Source organism: Larus michahellis, chromosome 6 (genome assembly GCF_964199755.1).
Source record: "Larus michahellis chromosome 6, bLarMic1.1, whole genome shotgun sequence".
NCBI classification, from domain to species: domain Eukaryota; kingdom Metazoa; phylum Chordata; class Aves; order Charadriiformes; family Laridae; genus Larus; species Larus michahellis.
Genome location: NC_133901.1, coordinates 52,259,147 through 52,280,353, shown reverse-complemented (window position 1 = coordinate 52,280,353; position 21,207 = coordinate 52,259,147). Strand labels below are relative to the sequence as shown.

General features: G+C 42.5%; 1 protein-coding gene across 1 annotated transcript; it reads left to right on the top strand.

Annotated features, from left to right (window-relative positions):
* The first annotated feature begins 12,032 nt into the window (after nt 1-12,032).
* Nucleotides 12,033-20,911, top strand: LOC141745433 (cytochrome P450 2H1-like). Its single transcript, XM_074593172.1, has 9 exons — nt 12,033-12,251; nt 13,684-13,846; nt 14,719-14,868; nt 16,671-16,831; nt 17,237-17,413; nt 17,840-17,981; nt 18,273-18,460; nt 18,883-19,024; nt 19,516-20,911. The coding sequence occupies exons 1-9, from the start codon at nt 12,072-12,074 to the stop codon at nt 19,695-19,697; spliced, it is 1,485 nt and encodes a 494-aa protein (XP_074449273.1). The 5' UTR covers nt 12,033-12,071; the 3' UTR covers nt 19,698-20,911.
* Nucleotides 20,912-21,207: the final 296 nt, after the last annotated feature.

Genomic DNA, 21,207 nt, shown 5'->3' with positions numbered 1-21,207 from the left:
CCATTCACTTCAACAGGATAGAGATCTGCTGGCCGTTGTAGATATGCCACAGGTGTCTTCATTAAAAGTTTTTAAATGCTAAAATATGGTAAATTTCAGCCTGTATTTTCTGAGGCATGGTCATGAAACAGTCCTCCAGAGTTCCCGGCTTGAGGAAGTCTTTAACATAAGGGACAGCAATCAAGATTTTTACTTGTCTCTATCTGTGCATTTCATGGAAAATACCTCCTAAAGTCTGAGTGCAGGATATGGAAAGTAGATACAGAGCCTTGTCTACAGCAGAATGCCTCTGATGTTAAAAAGGAAGCCCTGGACTAAAAGCGCGTAAGGCTGCTGCAGTGAGATTAGCAGTTTAGCGTCACCTACGGTGCGCTGTGTGTGACACCCACGGTCCGCCAGCAGCTTGCTGTCTCTGGAGCAGCACGGAGGCAGCAGCATGTGGCACACGCTGCTTCCAGAGCATCCCGCTGCTTTCCAAACCGAGGGGAAATTGTGTGGTTCTTCATGCTAAGAGCAGGTAGAGGATAGTTTGTGATGCTGAATGCTCCTGAGTAACAACGGGGGCCAGCCATGAGTTCAGCAGAAGGGGTCAGCGCTTGGCGTAATCACACCCCAGCAGCAGGGTGTGGGTAGGCATCACGTTTCCTCTCCTCTCTCCAAAGGGAATCGGAGGCTGCCAGGCTTGCAGCAGTGCCTTCTCATGTTGACGTGCAGGACTACGACTCTCTTTACTCTGGGAGCACAGCCTCAGAGGAGGACTCCTTCAGCCATATTTACGACACGGTGCTAGAGACGGACCCTGATCTCCCACAGGCTGCTGGCAATGCGTTGGACCCTGGTGATCCCCCCCAAGTAGAGGTGTTAGAAGGGAATGATCTTTATTTCTCCAAGCAAGACAAATGGGGAGAGATGGTTTATGAGTTTGAGGCAAAAAGAGAAATAGAGAGGAGCCCAGCCACTTTGAAGGAGACTGGATGGTATGGTGATACTGGCATTAACTGGCATTAAAACAAAAACAAAAACAAGCAAACAAAAAAGATAGAAAAAGCAAGACGCTGGACCTCTGCAAATCCCTGATTCATGGCAGATGAAAATCGCAGCATGGCCAGTACCAGCCAGGAGAGGGCACTGGGATCTTGTAACACTCAGAGGAGCCTGAACACCTTACACCATCACTGGTGGGACCGAAGAGCAAAAGGACATCCCCTCTCCTGCATCCTCCTATCCAAATCAGAAATTGTTAACAAACTAGCCAAGCAGCAGAAGTTGTTCATTTCTCAAAATAAGACAGTATCAGTTAACACAGAGGATTCCACAGTGGTGGTTGGGTTGGGTTTTTTTTTTGCCACGGGACACCCACCAGCCTCTCAATGGGCTGTTTAATAATGACACTATTTCCAAACAGCATTCCGCACGATTTCTCCTCTGGCAAGGAGAATGCATCAGTGGCGGTCAGGATCCCAGCCACCTCCTATACACTACCTCCATGACTGTACTGAAAGGACTTAACTTCTATTCACCTTTAAAAAGCATTTTTGATGTTAACGTATGAGTACGTGACCTTTGTAAATTAAACTGATTTGTTTACTGAAATACAACTGTGATAACAAGCAGTGATGATCTGTTTATTTTCAAAAAATTGTTGGTGGATTTGGAAAACTGGAACACAAAACCAGAATTTACTTCCTGCTGGAGAGCTACGTTTGTGTCCCCCCCACTACATCAGCTCTGTCATTGGGTGAATTAAACACATCCTAAATTGTACAGCAACACACAGCTGGAAATGTGTGCAGAAGGGAGTGTGAGAAGAGCCAGCAGCCTGGCCTGGGCCAGAGCAATGGTCCACCTATGCCAAAACCTGTCTGATAGTGGCCGGGAGCGCGCTGAGTAGGTGAAAGTGTATAGCACGCACTGCTGGCTGCTTGCAACACACTCTGTGGTGATAGTCACAGGGTCAAAAAGATGGAGTTTGGGAGAGAGGACAAGGGTTTCCTCACCCCTCCAGTCACAGCCCTGGATGGGGACGAGGAGAAGACTGAGCTTGTGTGAGGGACTGTAGCAAGGATTTCAGTTGCTCAGCTCTTGATGGGCTTAATTGCTGAGTCCATGAGATTAAGGGCGTAATTAAGGGCATAATAAAAAAGCATGTAAAGAAAGTAATTTGTATTGATTTTTTTACTTTTTCTTATATTTTGCCAAAAATTTACTTAACCCAGCACAGCCATAAGCAATTTATCAGATTATTACTTATCAGATTGTCACAGTGATAGAGCGAGACATGACACCAGTAGGCGGCAAATTTCCATATATATCAATACAATTAAATGAACAAACAATGGCATAGGCAAGTAGTTTAAAATCCTTTTAAAAATTGTATACCATGGTTATAAATTATCCAGATAGCTGTATTTGTTTTTGTAAATAGCTGCTTTATCTCATCTAAGTTTGTTTGTTACTTTCAATTGCTCTTTATATCAGCCAAGATTTATTTCCCTTCATGACAGAAGGGGAAACGCCTCAGAATTGCCTCCTTGACTTTCGTAAATCCCTCGCTTTCCAGCAGCAGAGTGTGGCTGGGTCTAAGGAATTAAATGGGACCCTTCGATTGGACACTTACCAGTATCTGTCCCTCCTTCTTCCTCCGAGCCCGTAGTCCCCTGTAGCTCTCAGAAGTGGAGCTGCTGCCCAAGAGACCCGATGCTCACAGGCTGCACCCTCATCCTGCCTTTTTTCAGACACAGATTGTCTTTTAACCCTGTCTACATGCTACTCCCAGATAGTTCTTCCTTACTGACCAGGTTTTTCTGCTGAGGTTTCCTGCCAGCAGCACCCCGAGACCTCTGCATCTGACACGTCTCCTTTGGGGAAAGATGATGGACCCGTGCAGCTTGGATCTGCTTCTCTGGGGTCATATTTTACCTAGAGCCCCCCTCTCCTCTTGGCTGGCAAGTATGTAGCCTGTGAGCCGTTCAAAATTCAGGACCTGCCCTTAGTGGTTGGGCTGATGATTTTCTGCCTTAATGTCTCACTTTCCCAAAGGCAGCAGTCTGCGGTCTGCATAATATATTCAGACGGACCCATGGAAAGCAAAACAAATTACTCTGCGTCCAATAGTGGCACAAACCACAACGTCATAAGGATGAACCCAGTATTGAGGCTAGGGCTTGGGGAAACTTGATTCAGACTTAGGAAGAACACTTTATTGTTTAAAAAGAGGGTGGTGATGTTCCTTTTTTTTTTTCTTTTTAAATTTTCCTTTATTAAGGATGAAGTACTTTTAGGCGGGCCTTCACGCTCACTTGATCTATAGGTCCCCTCTAGTACACCTGGATCAAATAATAAATAATGGTCCTTCCTTAGTAGCTCTTAGTCTGAAGAGTCAATGTACCTTACTTTGAAGCGTACAATGAAAGAGGTCATGGTACATTGAAAGGTACATTGAAAGAGGTCATGGAAGTTCACTCTCCATTTTCACTGAAAGCTATTTAAAAAGTCTGATGTTGGACCCTTCCAGCTGATGCCTGGATTAACAGAGTTCATTAAGAAACATTTAACCAACCCATTTGCACTGATAAATCAAATATCCTTCTTGCCAAGTCCTTGTGAAATATCAGATAGGCTTTGCAATGTGTCTGCTTAGTTCATATTTATACTTTGTTTTGCTTCCAGCAGTTACATCATCTGAGCTATTGAATACTAGCAGAATGTATTGTACTGTACTACATGTGGATCACCGAGTATCGTTAGCCTTAGCACTACTGGGAGACTTACTTCAATGAACTCTATTTCAAAGTCACATAGGAAGAAAGCAAGGGTACATACACAAATTTTTCTTTTTTTTTTAAATGACAATTTTTCTTTGAAATGTCATATATTTCACACCTTTCAACTAGGGAAAATAAATCATAGTTGATGTTCTCCTTTTCCACTATTCCAAATGAGTTTAAGCTAAAAGATAGGGGACATCTTTCATGTTTATGAGAGAGAATGCATTAGGCACCATCATTTCCAGAGGAGATGATGAGCCACCTTCCACACTTAAGGGAGGCAGGGATGAGAGCTGCAGCAGAAGAGTCTTTACATGGGCCTTGTTCCCCCAGTGGTCCCACACGTGAAACCAGTAATGGGGGAGGACTGGAAGAGCTTGTTACACGCTTTGGCTGTGGGATGGGGCAAGAGAATCAAGACCCAAATCTGGACAGCTGCCACAGAAGACACTGGTCCCTGTGGGCTCTGAACCAAACACTGTCAAACATTAAATGAAACTCAAACACAATGATTAGCTTAGAAAATCTCACTTCAGCATGAAGTAAAAACGTATTTTGCTTTAATCAAGTGAACTCTGTCTTTGGTTCATTGACAAGTTCCTCTTCCAAGCCACCGATGTTTGTGTCCCGCCAGGAAAGCACTCCCTGTTCATCTGCTACCCAGGTACTGCTTGTGAGGTCATGCAAGTTCTTGTTCCTTGTGGCACGCAGATCATGAAAGTTCAAGCTGTGTCAGTTCACTATTTGCTGCCAGAGCTTTTCATGGATGGTTTCCATTGTGAAGAGTGGAAAAGGCGTCCTGGAAACTCCCCCTCAATTCTGCAAATACTCCTTTTCCCTGTGTCACCATGCAGCTGGTGTAGTTCCTCACAGAGGGAATGACTTGAGGTCTATGTCCAAGGCCACCACTGGTCCTCCCTGTGTCACCTGTCTCTGTCCTTGTACCCTATAGCCCCACCACATACTCACCAATTAGGCACTGACTTCTACAGAGAAAGGTCCTCCCAGGCAGTGCCCTCCCTCCACCCTGTCCAGGGCTCTCTGCACTTCTCTCTGACTTATAGTATTTTAAACACACTTCCCTCACTTTCTTTCATTTTCTGACACTGTCCTTCTTTCTAAAGTTATTCTACATTCCCTCAATTACCATCTAGAGTTGGGAAAGATGATTTACACTTTTACTGCACTTTTTACTCATGATGTGACAGCTGGGGACATCTGATAAAGTTGCCTCTTCACTTCTTTATCTCCTGGGGCATGGACCTTTCAGTTGACCTGCTGTACACCATGGTGGTTCTGCAGCTGGTTCAGGAGGAGCTCTACTGCCCATGCAGCCAGCTGGGAGCAGCAGTCTCCTGAGCCCTACTAGGCTCAGCCATCTTCTTTGCAATTTGGCAGCCATCAATTCTGTGCCTTCCTTTACCATGTATAGCACCAGGACAGACTTTTCCCATTTCCTGACTTTTTTCTGCCTGGCACAAGGAAGGGTCTATGCTTTCTTAATGATGATCACAGTCTAGAGCTCAGCATCTTGGCTTTATTCAAAGATGAGGGATTGTAGCAGGAACATCGTGGTCTACTTTTGGTGGAGCACAGGTCACAGGAAGGCTGTTATCAGCTTAATTTCCTTGCCTTTTTGGAGACTAAACAGGCAATTTGCTATGTATTGCAAGTGACTGATGAACTTCATTGACTTCATCCTTTTCTGCTGAGTTATGTTTTGGGTCCAGTGAGTTCATGCACAAATATTTAACCAAGCTTTTTGAGCTAGCTGGACAAATGTCATTTCTATGATCTGAAAACTAATGAAGTGATTTGTATCTTATCTCTAGTACTAGTGTAGCATGTTACAAGTATTGGCGTTGCACAAATTGTTGAATGTTGAAGTTATCATTGAACCTTAATACATGCTGATCATGGCAGATCCTTTGTCAAATTGCTGTCAGAAATAAGGCAGAGGTTGATATTGTGATTTTTTACAAGGCACTAAGAAGAATCCTATCTGAAAGTAGTAAGAGTTTAGTAGGTGAGATGTTATTCACAGCAGAACAGGCAAAATGATTTCCACAGGCTACTCTGCTAATCTGCTCAATGAAAATGTTCAGTGAAATGTCACACTGTAACATAGGAACGTAAGATTCTGAGGATGGATGTACTGGATTGTGACAATAGTCAAGCCAGCCCAGAATCCTGTCCAACTGTGGCTTAAAAATGAGTTCCCAAGGAACAGAATAAAAGCATGGCAACAGGAGAATGCTTTCAGACTGCTCCAGCCTGTAGTGGTTCCCGAGACATCAGTGGTATCTTTGTGTTTGAGTACCCGCAATGGGTTTTCTCTCATTTGTCTGGTTCCTTTTTGGACACATACATCTTTCAAAATGGTGTTCCACAGCTCAAGGGTATGGTGCGTGAAGAGCCACCTTCTTTTGCCTGTTTAAAACCTGCCAGTTGCTATTTTAATGCTCTATAGCTCTGTACAGGAAGAGAATATGATCAGTCATTCCCTTCTTTCCTTCTCCAAACCATTCACAGTTTCACAGGTGTCTGTTATATCCACTGCATTCATATCATTTCCAGCCCAGGGGTACCTAGTCCATTTAAGCTGCCAGATTTTCAGTCATCTTAAATGCCTTATTCTAAGGCTTTTCAAGATCTACTCCATCCTTTTGGAAATGTAGCTTCACACAGAATTCCAGCTAAAGGTCCACCATAGGCTTGTACGGTGGTGTAAAGAGGTGCCCTTATTGTTCTCTATTCCTTTTTTAATAATGCCCTAATGTTTGGTTTGCTTTTCTGGGCATCCTACTGGGCATAAAGCCCCCTTCATATCCAGACTACAATGGAGGAAAAACTTAAATGGGTGAAAAATTGACACGGTCTCCTCTTCCATGACCTCAATCTGCCAAAAAGCAAACGGTTCAGGACATTCTCCAGGAGTGCCGGCAGATTTCCAGGCTTCATCAGTTCTAGACCCTCTTGCATTTGTCTGCCCAGGGGCTGCCCTCCACGGCAGCAGGACGGGGGGGGCTGCTGCAGCACACGCCTTTTGCACATCTTGTTTCTCCCAAGCACTCCCAGCCTCCTCCTAGCAAAGAGAAAGGGTAGAAAGGCTCTGTCCTTGAAAAGGCTAAGGAAAGATGGGAAATCTGGCCTATCTAAAGAGATGCTAATGTTGCTGATAATTTTGCAGTTTGATCAACAGTCTTCATCAGGTCAGGAAGACCTTTCCCCACCAAAACCAGTTGTAGCCAGCCAGTCTTCCCTACCTATATCTTTTCTCACTAAAGCATGTCTAACATATAGTTGTGTCTCAGGGGTGAGAAAAGATTTGAACGCTGGATGTCTTACAGTGTATGTGCAAGTATTATCCAGCATTCCAAAGTGCTTGACTGGAGCAGATAGCCCAGGAGACTTTTGAAAGAGGTTGGAGCTTGCCCAATTGGTGATGTGATGGAATGGAATGGAATGGAATGGAATGGAATGGAATGGAATAGAATAGAATAGAATAGAATAGAATAGAATAGAATAGAATAGAATAGAATAGAATAGAATAGCAGCAGAGCATTTTCAAGGGACCTACTATGATCATCTAGTCCAACTGTCTGACCACTTCATGGCTGACTAACAGTTAAAGCATGTCATTAAGGGCACTGATGCTAGAAATTTGATTGCATATCCTTGTCTCTCAACTTACCATACAACATCCCACTGCCTGGGGTTCAAGGGCTTTCCCTTTCAGAAGCTGGATCTGGTTTCAGTTTGTTTGTGGAACATACGTAGTTGTGTAAGGGTTACCCTATGTAAAGCTGTTCTTAGAAACTTTGATACCCATCACACTCCCCATGATTAGCCAGAAGGTATATATTCTGATGTTGTAAATGTTTGTAGCCAGATAGCTTCCTTTGCTGGGCAGTATTTCTGAACATTGAATAAATATTGAAAATTGTTACTTTTATTTGTATATGGAAGTCAGGGAATAGACACTGGCTAATAGCCTGCACCCAGCTTTCCACTGTGGAAACTCTGGATCCCTCTCCATTGCTGAGCATGACGTTAGATGACATGGATTATCTGGTCAGTTTGGGTCAGTTGTCCTGTCCAGTGTCCCCTCTCAACCTCTTGCCCACCCCCAGTCTGCTACCTGGATTTGGGGGCAGAGTAAGCAACCAAGAAGGCATTGATGCTGTGCAAACACTCTTCAGCGATAGCTAAAACACTTGTGTGTTATCAGCACCGTTTTACTCACAAATCTAAACCACGGTGCCTTACAGGCTGCTGTGAAGAAGCCAGATCCATTACACCCTTGTAGGCTGTGAATACAGTTGAAGGGGCTGTTTTGGGGATAAGACGTTGTCTTTTTAGTCACAGACCCAACCTGGAGGAAAACAGAAGCAGGTGAATTAAACAGTAAATGCAGGTCCCAGATTAAAGGCTGCGTATTAACACAGGCTGGGATCCCAGGAGGCAGCCCATACATGCCAGTAGGCAGGTCCAGCAAAGCCACAGCCTCCAGAAGATATTGAGAGGAAGGCCTGGATTTCAAAAGTTCGGTTCATACAGTGGTGTTTTGCTTGGTGCCATTTCATAACAAGACCAGAGGCCTCAGCATCTGCTTTCATACCCCGCTTGGAAGGAAACAGAGTCTTTCAGGTGCATCTTGTGAATGTGAACTGTCTCAGGATGGGTCTTTTATACTCAAATAATTCCTGTCTTTCTGTCATCGGTGGTGATACAAGACCTTTGGCAGTCAAATCTCTTTCCAGTGAAACTCATGGATCCCTTCAAGCAGTTCTGGCTTTATCCCAACATCATTTTGAAATACTTCAGGGGTTATGCAAGTAATTAGACAAATAATAAAAAAAATCCGTGTCCAGATGTGGGAGCCATGCTGCGAGCAAAGCCCTGCTTTTCCAGCGCATTAGGCTTCACAGCAGTTGTTCATCCTTAGCGCTGCCAGTAGTGGAACACAAGGCACCTTATCTGCAAAAGTAAAGAAAACAAAAACGCAAACAACTTTAGTTTTTCCTGGATGGCAATAAAACTGAGTGTTCTCAGCAATATAATCATGTCTCCAGACACGGCCTAGAAGGCTCCTCTCAATTTCATTCGTCTGTCCACTACTGATTTTAAATACCCTTGGTGTGCAGTATTCAGAGCAGTGCCCATTGTAACAGAATATGTAGAATTTGTTGCTGATAAAGAACATCATTAGGATCAGGAGGGATGTGCAGGGAATCAGAGTCATCTGCCTCAAAACAGATCCCTAGCAATCAATCAGAGGTGTAAATCTGTATGTCTCCTGAGGTCCCTTCATAGTCAAGAGGCACAAGTAAATTTCTTCAGTGACTGACTCATTTCACACTAAAATAGGAGTATAAGAAAAGTCAGACGACCTGTTCTCTGGAAGCGTTAGTGTTTCTCCACTAACGGGAGACTAGCTGATTTGTAGACCTACCTTTTTAATATCTAAATTTAGGTGGGAAATGTTTCTTTCCTTGCTGCTGTAGAATCTGCTTGTCCTCAGCTAATTGGGCTAAAGATAAAATCTGCCCATCCTTTAAATCCCATTTTGACAGCTCAGTAGAAAACAAAGTCTGCTGTTCACAGTATAGCCGGCTATTTTTGTACACATGAAAGGGCAGATACGAGCACTCAAGAACTGATTGAACCAATGTGGACCCAAGTTCTATGCCAATGAGTTGGTGCAGGAAAGAAAATGCTTTTCATAGCCCATAACCTGAAAGAAAAATAAAAGGCTTTTTTGTATGTATATAAAAGAATATCTATATATAGGATATATAAGAATATATCAGTTTTAACGCTTACTTCCAGTGTCACACCACCTAAGAGGTCAGTATCATTTTGGTTATGTATCTCAAAAGGTGTAATGGGACGGGCTGAGTGTTGGCAGGTGGCAGAGCCTGTTTCACTGGCACAGAGGAACTGAAATGGTCCCTGATGCGGTCATTTGGATGGGATCTGTCTCATCTGACATTAGTTGCCTGAAAGTCCGGATGAGCTCCCTTTCTGGTCTGTGGAGAGAAATAGGCACTGCCAGAGGACACTGACACCCATTTATGCTCACCCACTATCAATAGGTGCTGGAGAGAGATCCTGTGTGTCTGAGGCGAAGAGCGAGAAAGTGGTCAGAGTGTGACCAGAGCCTATGGAGTGATGGGGAAGGGGTTCTTCTGTGGGGCAAGACCTACCCAGGAAGCATAGAAATAGGGACTTCTTACCCCTGCTGGGGATGTGAGACTGTAAAATACAAAGCTCCTCAACAACAGAAGGAAAAAAAAAAAAAAGAAAGAAAAAAAGAGAGAGAAAAAAAAAAAGAAGGAAAAAAAAGAAGAAAAAAAATAGCAAACTGTTTGAAACAGAGCTGTCCAGGAAGATTTTGGTACAGAGCAACTCCGTTTGACCCACTCCGTTCTTCTTACCAGCGTTATCCACTGCATTGTTTGGCAACAGTGCACTGTTGAGCACCAGTTTCATAGATAGGAAATATCTGACCTTTGTTAATCAGAGGTAATGAAAATACTATCCTTTGGCACTGATTCTCATTCAGAGTGAGTTTAAGAGGAATTTCATGTCTCTTGTTACACTGAGACTTCCTTCAGTGGTGAAACTAATTGGTTTTTTATTCCAATGATGTTCCCAACCCCTTCCTTAAGCTGCAGTTATCAGCTTCCATTCTCTACACCCCATGGTCTCTTCCCTTGCTTATTTGTTTTGCTACTGAGGCTTCACTGGGTCTGAATTAACAGTACTTTAGGCCAATTATATGATTCACAAAAGCCAGGTTTAGTAACATTCCTTAGCCTTAATAACCAAAGAGTAATTCACGCTCTTCACACTTAAGCACTGTCAGAAAATAAGTATAATTTTTGCACCTAATAAATTCCTTTTTCCCACCTTGTACCCACTTCGCTGGTTTGCGCACTCCAGGTTTCCTGAAACCTGAGCTATCCTATTCAGTAATTATGTGTGTAGTTTAGGAAAGACTCCTTCCCATACCTAGTTTTAGGAAGACATCATCCATCCAGCAAGCCCGAGTGTCTGCTGAAGGCGTAGCCCCTTTCACATCCCCTTGTACACCGATGTTTCCTCCAAGCTTCCCTGACTTGCCTTAGTCATCTTCCTTCCATGTTCCAATGTGCTCCGAGAGAGAGGCAGTATCTCCCTACGTAAAGTCACATAAAAAGGAAATATACGGCCTAATGCCATGCCATGCAGTTGGGGAATGAGTGGAAAGTGGGGGAACAGTGGGGGAGGCTCATTAGACCCAAGGGGCTGTAGGAGCATGAGTACAGTGTTTACAGTAGATGGTTAGTGCTTTACAGACACTATGTATGATGTACAGACAAGATTTGACACTGGAGTCCTGGTATCAGCTCTTTGGTCTCAGGTGACTGAATAACTGTTCTGCTCTACTTCTTTGCCAGAAAACACATACAGTTCTCATCCTATTTGTAGGGTTTTTGATTTCTGTGGGGAGGAGGAGTGGGAAGCATAATAGTAAATTTAAGATTTTACATTGTATTAAATACTCAATATTAATTAAACCAATCATTCTGTTAAGCTCTGTTCAGGGTGATGCATGAAAATCCTTTACCTTTCATGGATCTTCACACCTTCAACTAGTTTCTAGAAACATCAGAAAGGACACTGCAGGTAACTGCAGGGATTTGTGGTCTGGGGAGAACCCATGACCATGCAAATGCTGTAGATAGTATGGTTTGTCTGGTTAAAATGTCAGATGAGGGTGAGTTGAGTGTATTCCTCAAAACCTGCATGTGTGACTTGGGTACAATTACATAATTTCATTCCAGAAATGGAGGTGAAATGACAAGGGAGAACTTGGAGTGATGCCCCTTTTCAGCCACACCACCTCCTGCCACTGTGCTCAGACACTAGAGGGGCTGGCAGATGTCAATCTATGCGTGAGGGCAATCAGCAAGAGTTTAAGCATATAGATAGCAGCTAGGCTGTAAATATTTCCGCATTTTGAGTTTTTTTGACAGCATTTGAACTTGGTTTCTTTAGTCCTACATGAATGATTATGCAAAAGAACACAAGCTGGAGAGGGAAAAAAATCAGTATGCAAACAAGGAGTTCATCCCTTTGTTTGTTCATTCTTATCTCGAGAAGATTAATAAGTAATCTCATACCTCAGTAGGATTAGGGAGGCACTATTGGCTAATTTCATCCATGTGCTTTGGTATCACAGCATATAAATAAGCATGGGTTTACAGGTCCAACATCAGGCTCTTCTGACATTTGACTTCTCTTCCTCAGCCCACGATGGAGCTCCTGGGAACGACCACTATTTTCCTGCTGGTCTGCATCTCATGCCTTCTTCTCTTTGCCACATGGAGAAGCATATCGCAAAAAGAGAAGCAGCCTCCTGGTCCCATCACACTCCCCATTGTTGGAAACATATTCCAGCTGAACCTGTGGAACTTGCCTGAAAGCTTGAAGAAGGTATCCCTCTTTCTTATGTTTTCTCCATTGCATATAGAACCAAGTATGGTTCAGACTGTCTCAGTTTAATTGACGAGCTTAATTTGCATCGACCAAATGTCAGACTCAAACAGAAGCAAAAGGTTTCCCAGAAAGACATGCTTCTGAAGTCTATATATTGCAATAATCTATATATCTAAGCCTATATATTGCAAGTCTAAGTCTATATATTTGCAATAATTATACTAATGATGCATCCTGTGCTGACCTCACAGCAGTACTGTAATTTGCAGTGGATTTGCAATCAAGGCACTGATGCTGTTGCAATATTCACTATACTCCTCCTGTGCCCAACTCCTCACAACACTGGAAACATGGCCTGGCCCTTTTTTGGGAAGGAGTCTGCTCCATTTTGCTGCCTCTGTTCCCTAGCAGATAGGTAGGGTCTCCTGGGCGTGGAAGTAGAGAGTGAAGGGGTTGAAGCAAAAAAGTTTGGAGGTGAAGTGTGTTCATTCCCTCCCCTGGCTAATGTCATGCATCTGTCAGACAGAACCTGTGTGTTGCCAGGCCTGGGAAGGGGTAGGTGGAGGGAGTTCAGCTGGAGTGCCCTGTCCGTAGGGGCTTGTGACAGGAGGGTGGCAGATGGATGGGAAGGGAGGGTGTGTCACTGGGTTCTTCAGAGCAACATCGTGGTGCTGGCTGACATCACTGTGTGCGTCATCAGATGCACACATACCCATATGAGCTCCTTTTTTCCTCAGTGCTTGTGAATATTGAGAATCACGAGCAAACTCAGGCATCCTGCTTTGTTTCAGAGCACTAGGTGATGCAGTTTCCCGCTATAAAAAAACCTGGGACTATATCTAGCTTGTTTTCAAAAAGTGAATGTGACAAGAAGTGTTCCAGGTCAGACCAAGTAGCCCAGGAATCCTTCTGCAGTTGTAGCCAAAAGCAGATGCCCAGGAAAGAGTACGTGATTAGTGCAGGGAGGCAGTGACTCTCTGCTGAGATACTCATCCAGTTTCCAGAGATCTGTGGCCCAGGAGGTTTCTAGAGACAACTGTGGGATGTTTATGCTCAAAAGCCCTTCAGGCACTGGCTTGCATAAGTGTACATAATTGCTTTTTGGGCCCATGTAAACTGTTATCCACTGTGCCCTGTAGAAAGACATTCCAGAATGTTTTTCCAGCCCTATGAAGAACTATTTTATTTTCTGGAAGTTGGACTCGACACGTCACCATTTCTATTCCTATCTATCTCCTATTTCTAGTATAATTCCCTCTTCTCTGGCTATAATTCATAGTTGAAAGGTCTCTGCAATGCTGCTAATCAACGCCATGTCTCAGCGATGCTAGGACAATGGCATATCACCCCTCAGACCCCTCTGCTACAAACTTCTTTTCACTTGATTAACATTCAAACATGTTGCTCTTTGTGTTCCTCTTTCCTACAGCTCAGCAAGAAGTATGGTCCTGTCTTCACAATATATTTAGGCCCACAAAAGGTTGTGGTGCTGCATGGCTATGATGTTGTGAAAGAAGCTCTGGTTGATCAGGCAGATGTCTTCAGCGGAAGAGGCAATCTACCACTGTTTAAAAAACTCTTCCAAGGCACAGGTATGTCCCTGGTAATGTTATCATACCGAGCTCATGCTTTCCACGCTTTAGGAGCACAGCCAAGATGGCAGTGGAGGAGGGAATAGTGGATTTCACTTACTAATTTCATGCATACAAATCAGCAATAAAAGACTAAAAGCTCAACTCAATACTTGGACCTTTGAGTAAATTGAACCCCTGGAAAACTGTTTAAGGTCCCAGGTTGGCTTCACTGACTGCCTTTCTATTTTCACCATGCTTCAAATTCTGGCTAAAATTTTTGTTTTTAAATGTGCCTCTAACATCTTATGTTCATTCTCCCATTTCTGAAAATACTGACAACACACAAACAGCTAAGGAACCAGCAAAAGGAAAGTCCACAGCACAACAAAGACAAGATAATACAGGCTGTCCCAGGAAGGACCACATTCAAGATTAGGCCCTGAGCTTATTCACCAGGGCAGTTCCCAGTATGGCACGTATCTGGGTAAATAGTACCTGTTTCATGGTACTATAGTACAGTATCAATGGTATTGTCAATAACAATCTGCTGTGTGAAGGCGCATAGCAGAACATTTGAGCAGTTATGTCAGTGCAAAGGCCGTGTGCTTGTGGCCAAGATCAATTCAGTACCAGTGTTACTTTCTTATTTACATCCTAACATATATTTTTCTTATTCTGGAAATAAACTCAGTTTTACTCAAAATGCTGTGACAGGTGGATCAGATTTGTCGCCTACAGAAGTGCAGAGAGGTTAAGGTTTTGGGAATATAGCAATTGCAGTATAACTCCACATAGAGGTGTCTTTGCATGTTGAGTTCTTATTGTGTATCTCCCATTCAGGGGGGGAAAAATGTTTCCTCATGGAGGTCTTCTTTTCCTTCCTCTGTCAGGCATTGTGACGAGCAATGGGGAGACCTGGAGGCAGCTCCGACGATTTGCACTCACCACCCTGCGGGATTTTGGGATGGGGAAGAAGAGCGTTGAGGAGCGAATCCAGGAGGAAGCTCATTTTCTGGTGGAGAGGATCAGGAACACATGTGGTAGGACATGGACTTTGTGCCTGCTGGTGTACCCTGTGTGTCTGCAATGAGACAATGAGGGGTATGGGGTTGCTTCACCAAATCTATGACCCAGGAAGCGGCCATGCAGCTGCTGTTTCTGCTCCCTGCTCCAAAAGGCAAATTTGTCACTGTTGGGAGTGGGTCAGTCAAAGGCACTGTGACAGTACGGAAGGATAAATGTAGGAGATTGGGGTTGGAAAGCATCCTTTAACCTGTTCTGCTTGAGGAACAAGACAGGAAGTGGCAAAGGGAATGGCTTGGCCTCGAAGCCAAAGGATTGGTGGAATTCAAGCCATGGAGACAGGGCTGGGCACTGCCAGGTAATCAAGCAATGTGCACCTGCCATGAATCCTGCCAAGATACTGATATCCTTCAATATCTTGAAGAAGTGGGTGACCAGAGAACTCATTTACAGATATTTAGGTTTGGGTTCAGTCCATCTGAACACTAGACAATACCTCCCAGTATTGGTGGGGGCATGCAATGGGAACAGGGAATATAAGCTGCTTTTGAGGGCAGGGCATAAAGTAACCCCCTTGGTTTCAACCTATAAATGCGTTTTCTGGTAGTATATAAGACAATGTTACTTGTAAGTACTTCCCCTGAGAGTGGCACAGTACCAGCCTGGACCACAGGCTTCCTTTCCACAGCCAGCCTTCAATATGTGCTTGTTCTGGAAAGGAGAAAAAGCAGATGGATCTAAAAGGATGCTGAAGCTACGCTGTTTCCCATGAGCCACTAGAAAATTCAGTCTGGCTTCATAGATAAACATTCCTGCTACAAATCAGAGAAAACACTCTCACTTGCATTGCTTTTATCCTTTCATGAGCGCACTAATGCTGTATTTCCTATGCTGAGCTGCACGCTTCCATCTCTGGCTCACCTATTTACAGCACCTTTTACTGCGTACTAAAAGGCTTTGCAAGCAAGATATATACAACTGAACAGTATAAAGCCATTACTTACTCTTAATGCAAATACAAGCAGATAGGAGTAGTTATCTACTAGGCTCAGCATTAACATACTCACAACCTCTGATGAGGCATCTGCTGAGTCTTCAATGGCCAGGGAGTCATCAGTCAGGCAGAGAAGGGTTGGTGCCATTGCTCCTTGGAATAGGCTGATTCTCAGTGCTGACAAGTTGTCATTTTCTGACTCCTTGGTTTTCTTTTAGCATTTTATACCTTTTCATCTTGTTGTTTCTTCTCTTGAAACCTTAAGATGCACCCTATCACTGTCTGCAATTATACCTTTCCTTTCTTTCTTGGGTCTAATCTCACTGTTTTCTCACACTGTAGTTCTCAGAAGTTTATGCAGCTGTGCTATCAAAACTAGACTTTGATTACAGGCATCTGAAACCATAGGAGAGGGTTATACAACTGAGGTTACGCCAATAGAGTTCATAAACTGAGTGCAATAACCTAAAGACATGGCTAGGGCAAAGTCCTTATGGTTTCATTGGGTGTTGGTGGGAATCTTTAGGCCATTTCTAAGTAACAGTCTATAAGACAGACAGGCGTGTGTCAGCTGAAGAGGAACCAAGCCACTCAGACCAGTGTTCTGCTGAGAACAGGACAAAAGAGATACTTAAACCATTCAAACAAGGAAATTAATTCACTGCAAGTAGAGAAGAATAAATTGGATAAGTCCTTCACCATCCTTTCAAACTGTGCAAAACACTGGGTCTCAAGAGAATGCAAAACTTCCCTGTAATGTCAGAGGAGAGGATGATGCCTGAAATACTGAAAGCAAGACACCGGGTTTGGTTTTTTTTGTTGCAGAGCAACCCTTCGACCCTGGCAACTTCCTAATCCACGCTGTTTCCAACATCATCTGCTCCATCGTCTTTGGGGATCGGTTTGACTATGAGGACAAGAAATTTGTAACTTTAATAAAGTTGCTAGAGGAAAATAACAAGCTCCAGAACTCTATACACACACAGGTGTGTAGAGTTTTATTTAATTAATAAATTTGTTAATGATTGTAATATTTTATTAATGTTTATTCATATTATTAATTTTTAATTGGAGTGGATTTTCCTAAATTTGGAGAAATTTTTTGAAAGCCAAAAAGGCAGTTAAATAACCAGTTCCTGTTGTTTTTTCTTACCTTATGGAATTGCGATTATATGTCCAAAGAAGGATATAATTGCAAAAGTTGCTCAAGTGAAGTCTATCCTTGAATATAGTGAAACCATAAAGTAAAAGGCATTAAAATCCTGTTGAATAATAAACCCTTTTGGAACAGTAGGTCTTTAATTGCCCCATTTTCATAGTAACATTTAGGGGAACATTTTATTGTATCCACATTAATCAGAATATGCTTTTCCATCATTTTATTTTTACAGCTATACAATTTCATCCCCACTGTCATGGACTATTTACCTGGGCCTCATCAAAAAATGATAAAAAATATTGAAGAAGTTGATAAATTTACTTTCAAAATCATAGCGGAACACCAGGAAACCCTGGATCCCACTTGTCCTCGAGATTTTATTGATGCTTTTCTTAACAAAATGGAACAGGTAATGTAAGAGCAACAGATTTATTGGATTATAAGAAAATCACTGCTTGAATCCCAGCTTCTTTTCAGTTGTGGCAGGGCACCGGGCCTTTGAAAATACAGAGGGGAACTTTCTTTTCTTAGTATATCAGCTTAGTTCTATCCTCTCCATTTTCTTATCAAGGATTTTTAAATATAGAATTAACAGCACTAGCCAAAGTTAGGAAAGCTAAGACCAGTCTGGCTGATATAATTCAGTGCTCCTCCCATATTAAAAAAGGTTCATAATATTATTTAGTAAAAGTACCATAAATGCTGGTGTTCTGGAGAGTTATTGTCGTATTTTTGAAAGTACGTTAGATGTGTTTAAAAACATACATTATAGGTATTTTTTTAAACAAGCTGCTTAGCTTTGTCATTCAAAACATTCTGCCAAATCTTCCCCCAGGAGAAAGGGAATGGTCACTCAGAATTCACCGTTGAGACCTTGAGCAGAACCACCCTCGACTTGTTCCTTGCGGGAACAGGAACCACCAGTATCACACTGAGACATGGATTTCTGATTCTCCAGAAATACCCAGAGATAGTAGGTAATAGAAATAGAAATAAACAATTGAAAACTTTTTAATACGTCATGGGATCAACTTGGACAATTCCTGTCACTACCACTTGTGGCAATGGTCGCCCGACAAAGAAAACATGTATTTGCAGTGTGGAAATGTGTGTTAGTCTTAGTTCTATTCATAGGAAAGAAATACCAGTACTAAGTACATTCATATATTCCTGGTGTGTTAAAAGAAAGTTTTGATGTAAATATGGGAAGACGTTTAGGCAAACAGGTGGGGGACCTGTCCATTCAACACCTACTTATTTCCCAACAGAGAAAATTCAAAAGGAGATTGACTGTGTGATTGGCCGAGACCGAAGCCCCTGCATGGCAGATCGGAACCGGATGCCCTACACAGATGCTGTGGTCCATGAAATCCAGAGATTCATTGATTTCCTTCCACTTAATGTCCCACATAGTGTGATCAAAGACACCAAGTTTAGAGACTATTTTATCCCGAAGGTATGTTCCACTGTGTCCGAGAAAGGTCATAATCTCTGGGAAAAAATGATGTCTTCTATTCATTGTATTTTATTTTCACAAACACTGAAATGTGATATAGAATTGGAATAATTTTGTTTGGAAGGGGTTCTGGAAGTTATTGAGTCCAACCCCTTGTATTTGAAGAAAAAAGGAAAAAAAAAACTTTTCATCCTCTATGTGAAGAGAAACACAGAGCTTGCTTTTTTTTTTTTACATAAATGTAAGCAGTCGAAGTTCTAACTTATTTGGAAGCACTATTAAATACTCTAATCAGACTTACCATTAAAATTCATTTTAAAAACATCTTTGCCGTACCAATAGCGCACATTTTTCTTCATTAAATGCTCATTTTGAACTGGTTTAAACTGGTTAACTTTCTTCTCTTCTCTCTGTTAATTCAGGACACTATGATATTCCCTATGCTGTCTCCCGTCCTACATGACAGCAAAGAATTTCCAAATCCAGAAAAATTTGACCCAGGACATTTCCTGAATGCAAATGGTACCTTTAAAAAGAGTGACTACTTCATGCCATTTTCTGCAGGTAAGACCTCTTTCTATTTCAGATCCTAGACTATCTTCTCCTAGAACCTCTTTGAAGATTTTAGTGGCTCCATCACCATGGCCTGTACAGTGATGTCTGGTGATCTGCTAGAGTCACCTCTGGGCAGCTTTAACCCCTGTACCAGAGTTTCAGTTTATTTCTTTTTTTAGCAATCACAAAAGCTCCCCCAATGCATTTCACAAGAAGAGATGTATGAAGTGGGACTCAGCCAGGCAACGTCTCTCTTTCCAAACTTACCATCAAACTGCAGCAGAACATTAGAAACCAAAGCCTCCCAATTGCCTTTGCCCACTGAGCACTCTCATTGTTCTAGATACTTAGCTCCTAGTTTAATTCATTTGCTACCTCAAAATGCTACAGCGCTGCCTGACCATTCTGAGATGCCTGAACTTTCATGGAACAGTGGTTAAAATAAGTTGCCATCAAAATACTCCACTATCACCTCACTTTTTATTATTTTTTACTTGCAGGAAAACGCATGTGTGCAGGAGAAAGTCTGGCCCGGATGGAGCTATTCATATTTTTAATAGCCATCCTGCAGAACTTTACTTTGAAACCTGTTATGGATTGCAAGGACATTGACATTTCCCCGTTAGTCAGCACTCTGGCAAGCATACCCCGACCTTATAAGGTCTCTTTCATTCCACGTTAGCCAAGTGAAGACAGTTGCCAGTTCCCACGCTCATGAAAACTCTGGTTGAATGACAGTCATTTCCCAGTCCGTTGAGACCGAAACACTTGGATCTATTTGCTAGATACTTTATGGAGAGAAACGTGCTTAAAAAAGAAAATTGTACGGTGCTTTTATAATCACCACAGCCAGCTCTAAACAGAGACAAAGCAGGCAATTGCATAGTGAAGGAGACACTTCCTTGTGCAAAACGATACAGGCTCTCCTCTGCACCTACCTCACCTAGCTCAGGTTCCTATCTGGCTCCTGACATCCTGATGCGTCAGGGTGTGTACAGATGCTCGTACTCCAGGGTTTCCACAGACTCAGCTTGAGGTACCTCTCTCCTCTGTATTTTCAGTTTCTTTGTGACCTGTTTGTGAAGGTAAACATAAAACAGTGTGGGGGTTCTGTCAGAAGATGATAATCTACTGTATTCTTGCCCCAATACATATTGTCTCCTGTGGTGGGTATGGAGTTTATTGATGACTGGGCGGATGGGTCGTCTCTTGTGTGATTATAATGAAGGTTTGTGAAATTAAAATTTAAATTGAAAAATAAAGTATTAGTAGACTGAATTGTTGTTTTTCTGAGATCCCAGGAAAAAACACCTGCCACCACAAAGCTAATACTCCCAAATATTTTCCACGACTTGTACATATCTGTCTGTTTCATTTCACTCTTTTATATGAAATGTATTCTAGACCGAAGACTGAGCTGGCCCATGACCTATAAAACTTCCATTCTCACTCACAATGTGGGAGGAGGCTGGACTGACCCTACAAGACCCATCAGAACCCCAAATGTGGTTACAGAGTTGTGTATTGTGGCAAAAGACGACAAGCAAAATAACACTGGGATCCCCCCAGTGCTATTTACTACATGAATGGCAGCTTGCACCTTCCCATTAATTTATGAAGCACAAAAAGATCACTAAAGCAATGTTACAATCAGGCAAAAAAAAGATAAAGATTTTGCATGAGTTGCCAAGCATACCTGTACAGATGTAGGACTGCCTTTTCCTAACTTGATCTCATTCCCTGTGATGTATAATTTATAGTGGTTATTGTGAAGACAGAGACATGAATTTGTGCTATGTGGAAAAAGACAACAACTGTAATATTACCACAATAGCATTAATTGTTTATGTGAAACGGGCAAAACTTCTTTCCTCTAATAAATCTTAATAAGCTTGATGTACCATGAGTTGGTGGTATGGCATTGCAAAGGCAGAAGCCACAAATGTCACAGAATCACAGAAACTGGAATGAAAGAAGGATATATGAAAATATCATCTAGTTGATCGCCATATACCAAAAAGGATCAACTACTACAAGCCTTCTCACCAGACAAACAGAAGAAAGCTCTCCATACTTCCTCTTCATCCGTGCCACAACTGAAACAGGCAAAGCAAATGGCCCAGGGGCAGTTTCCCTGTTCCAGACATCTTCCTCCATGCTGAAAAGACAAGGAGGAGCAAATCAGCAAGAAA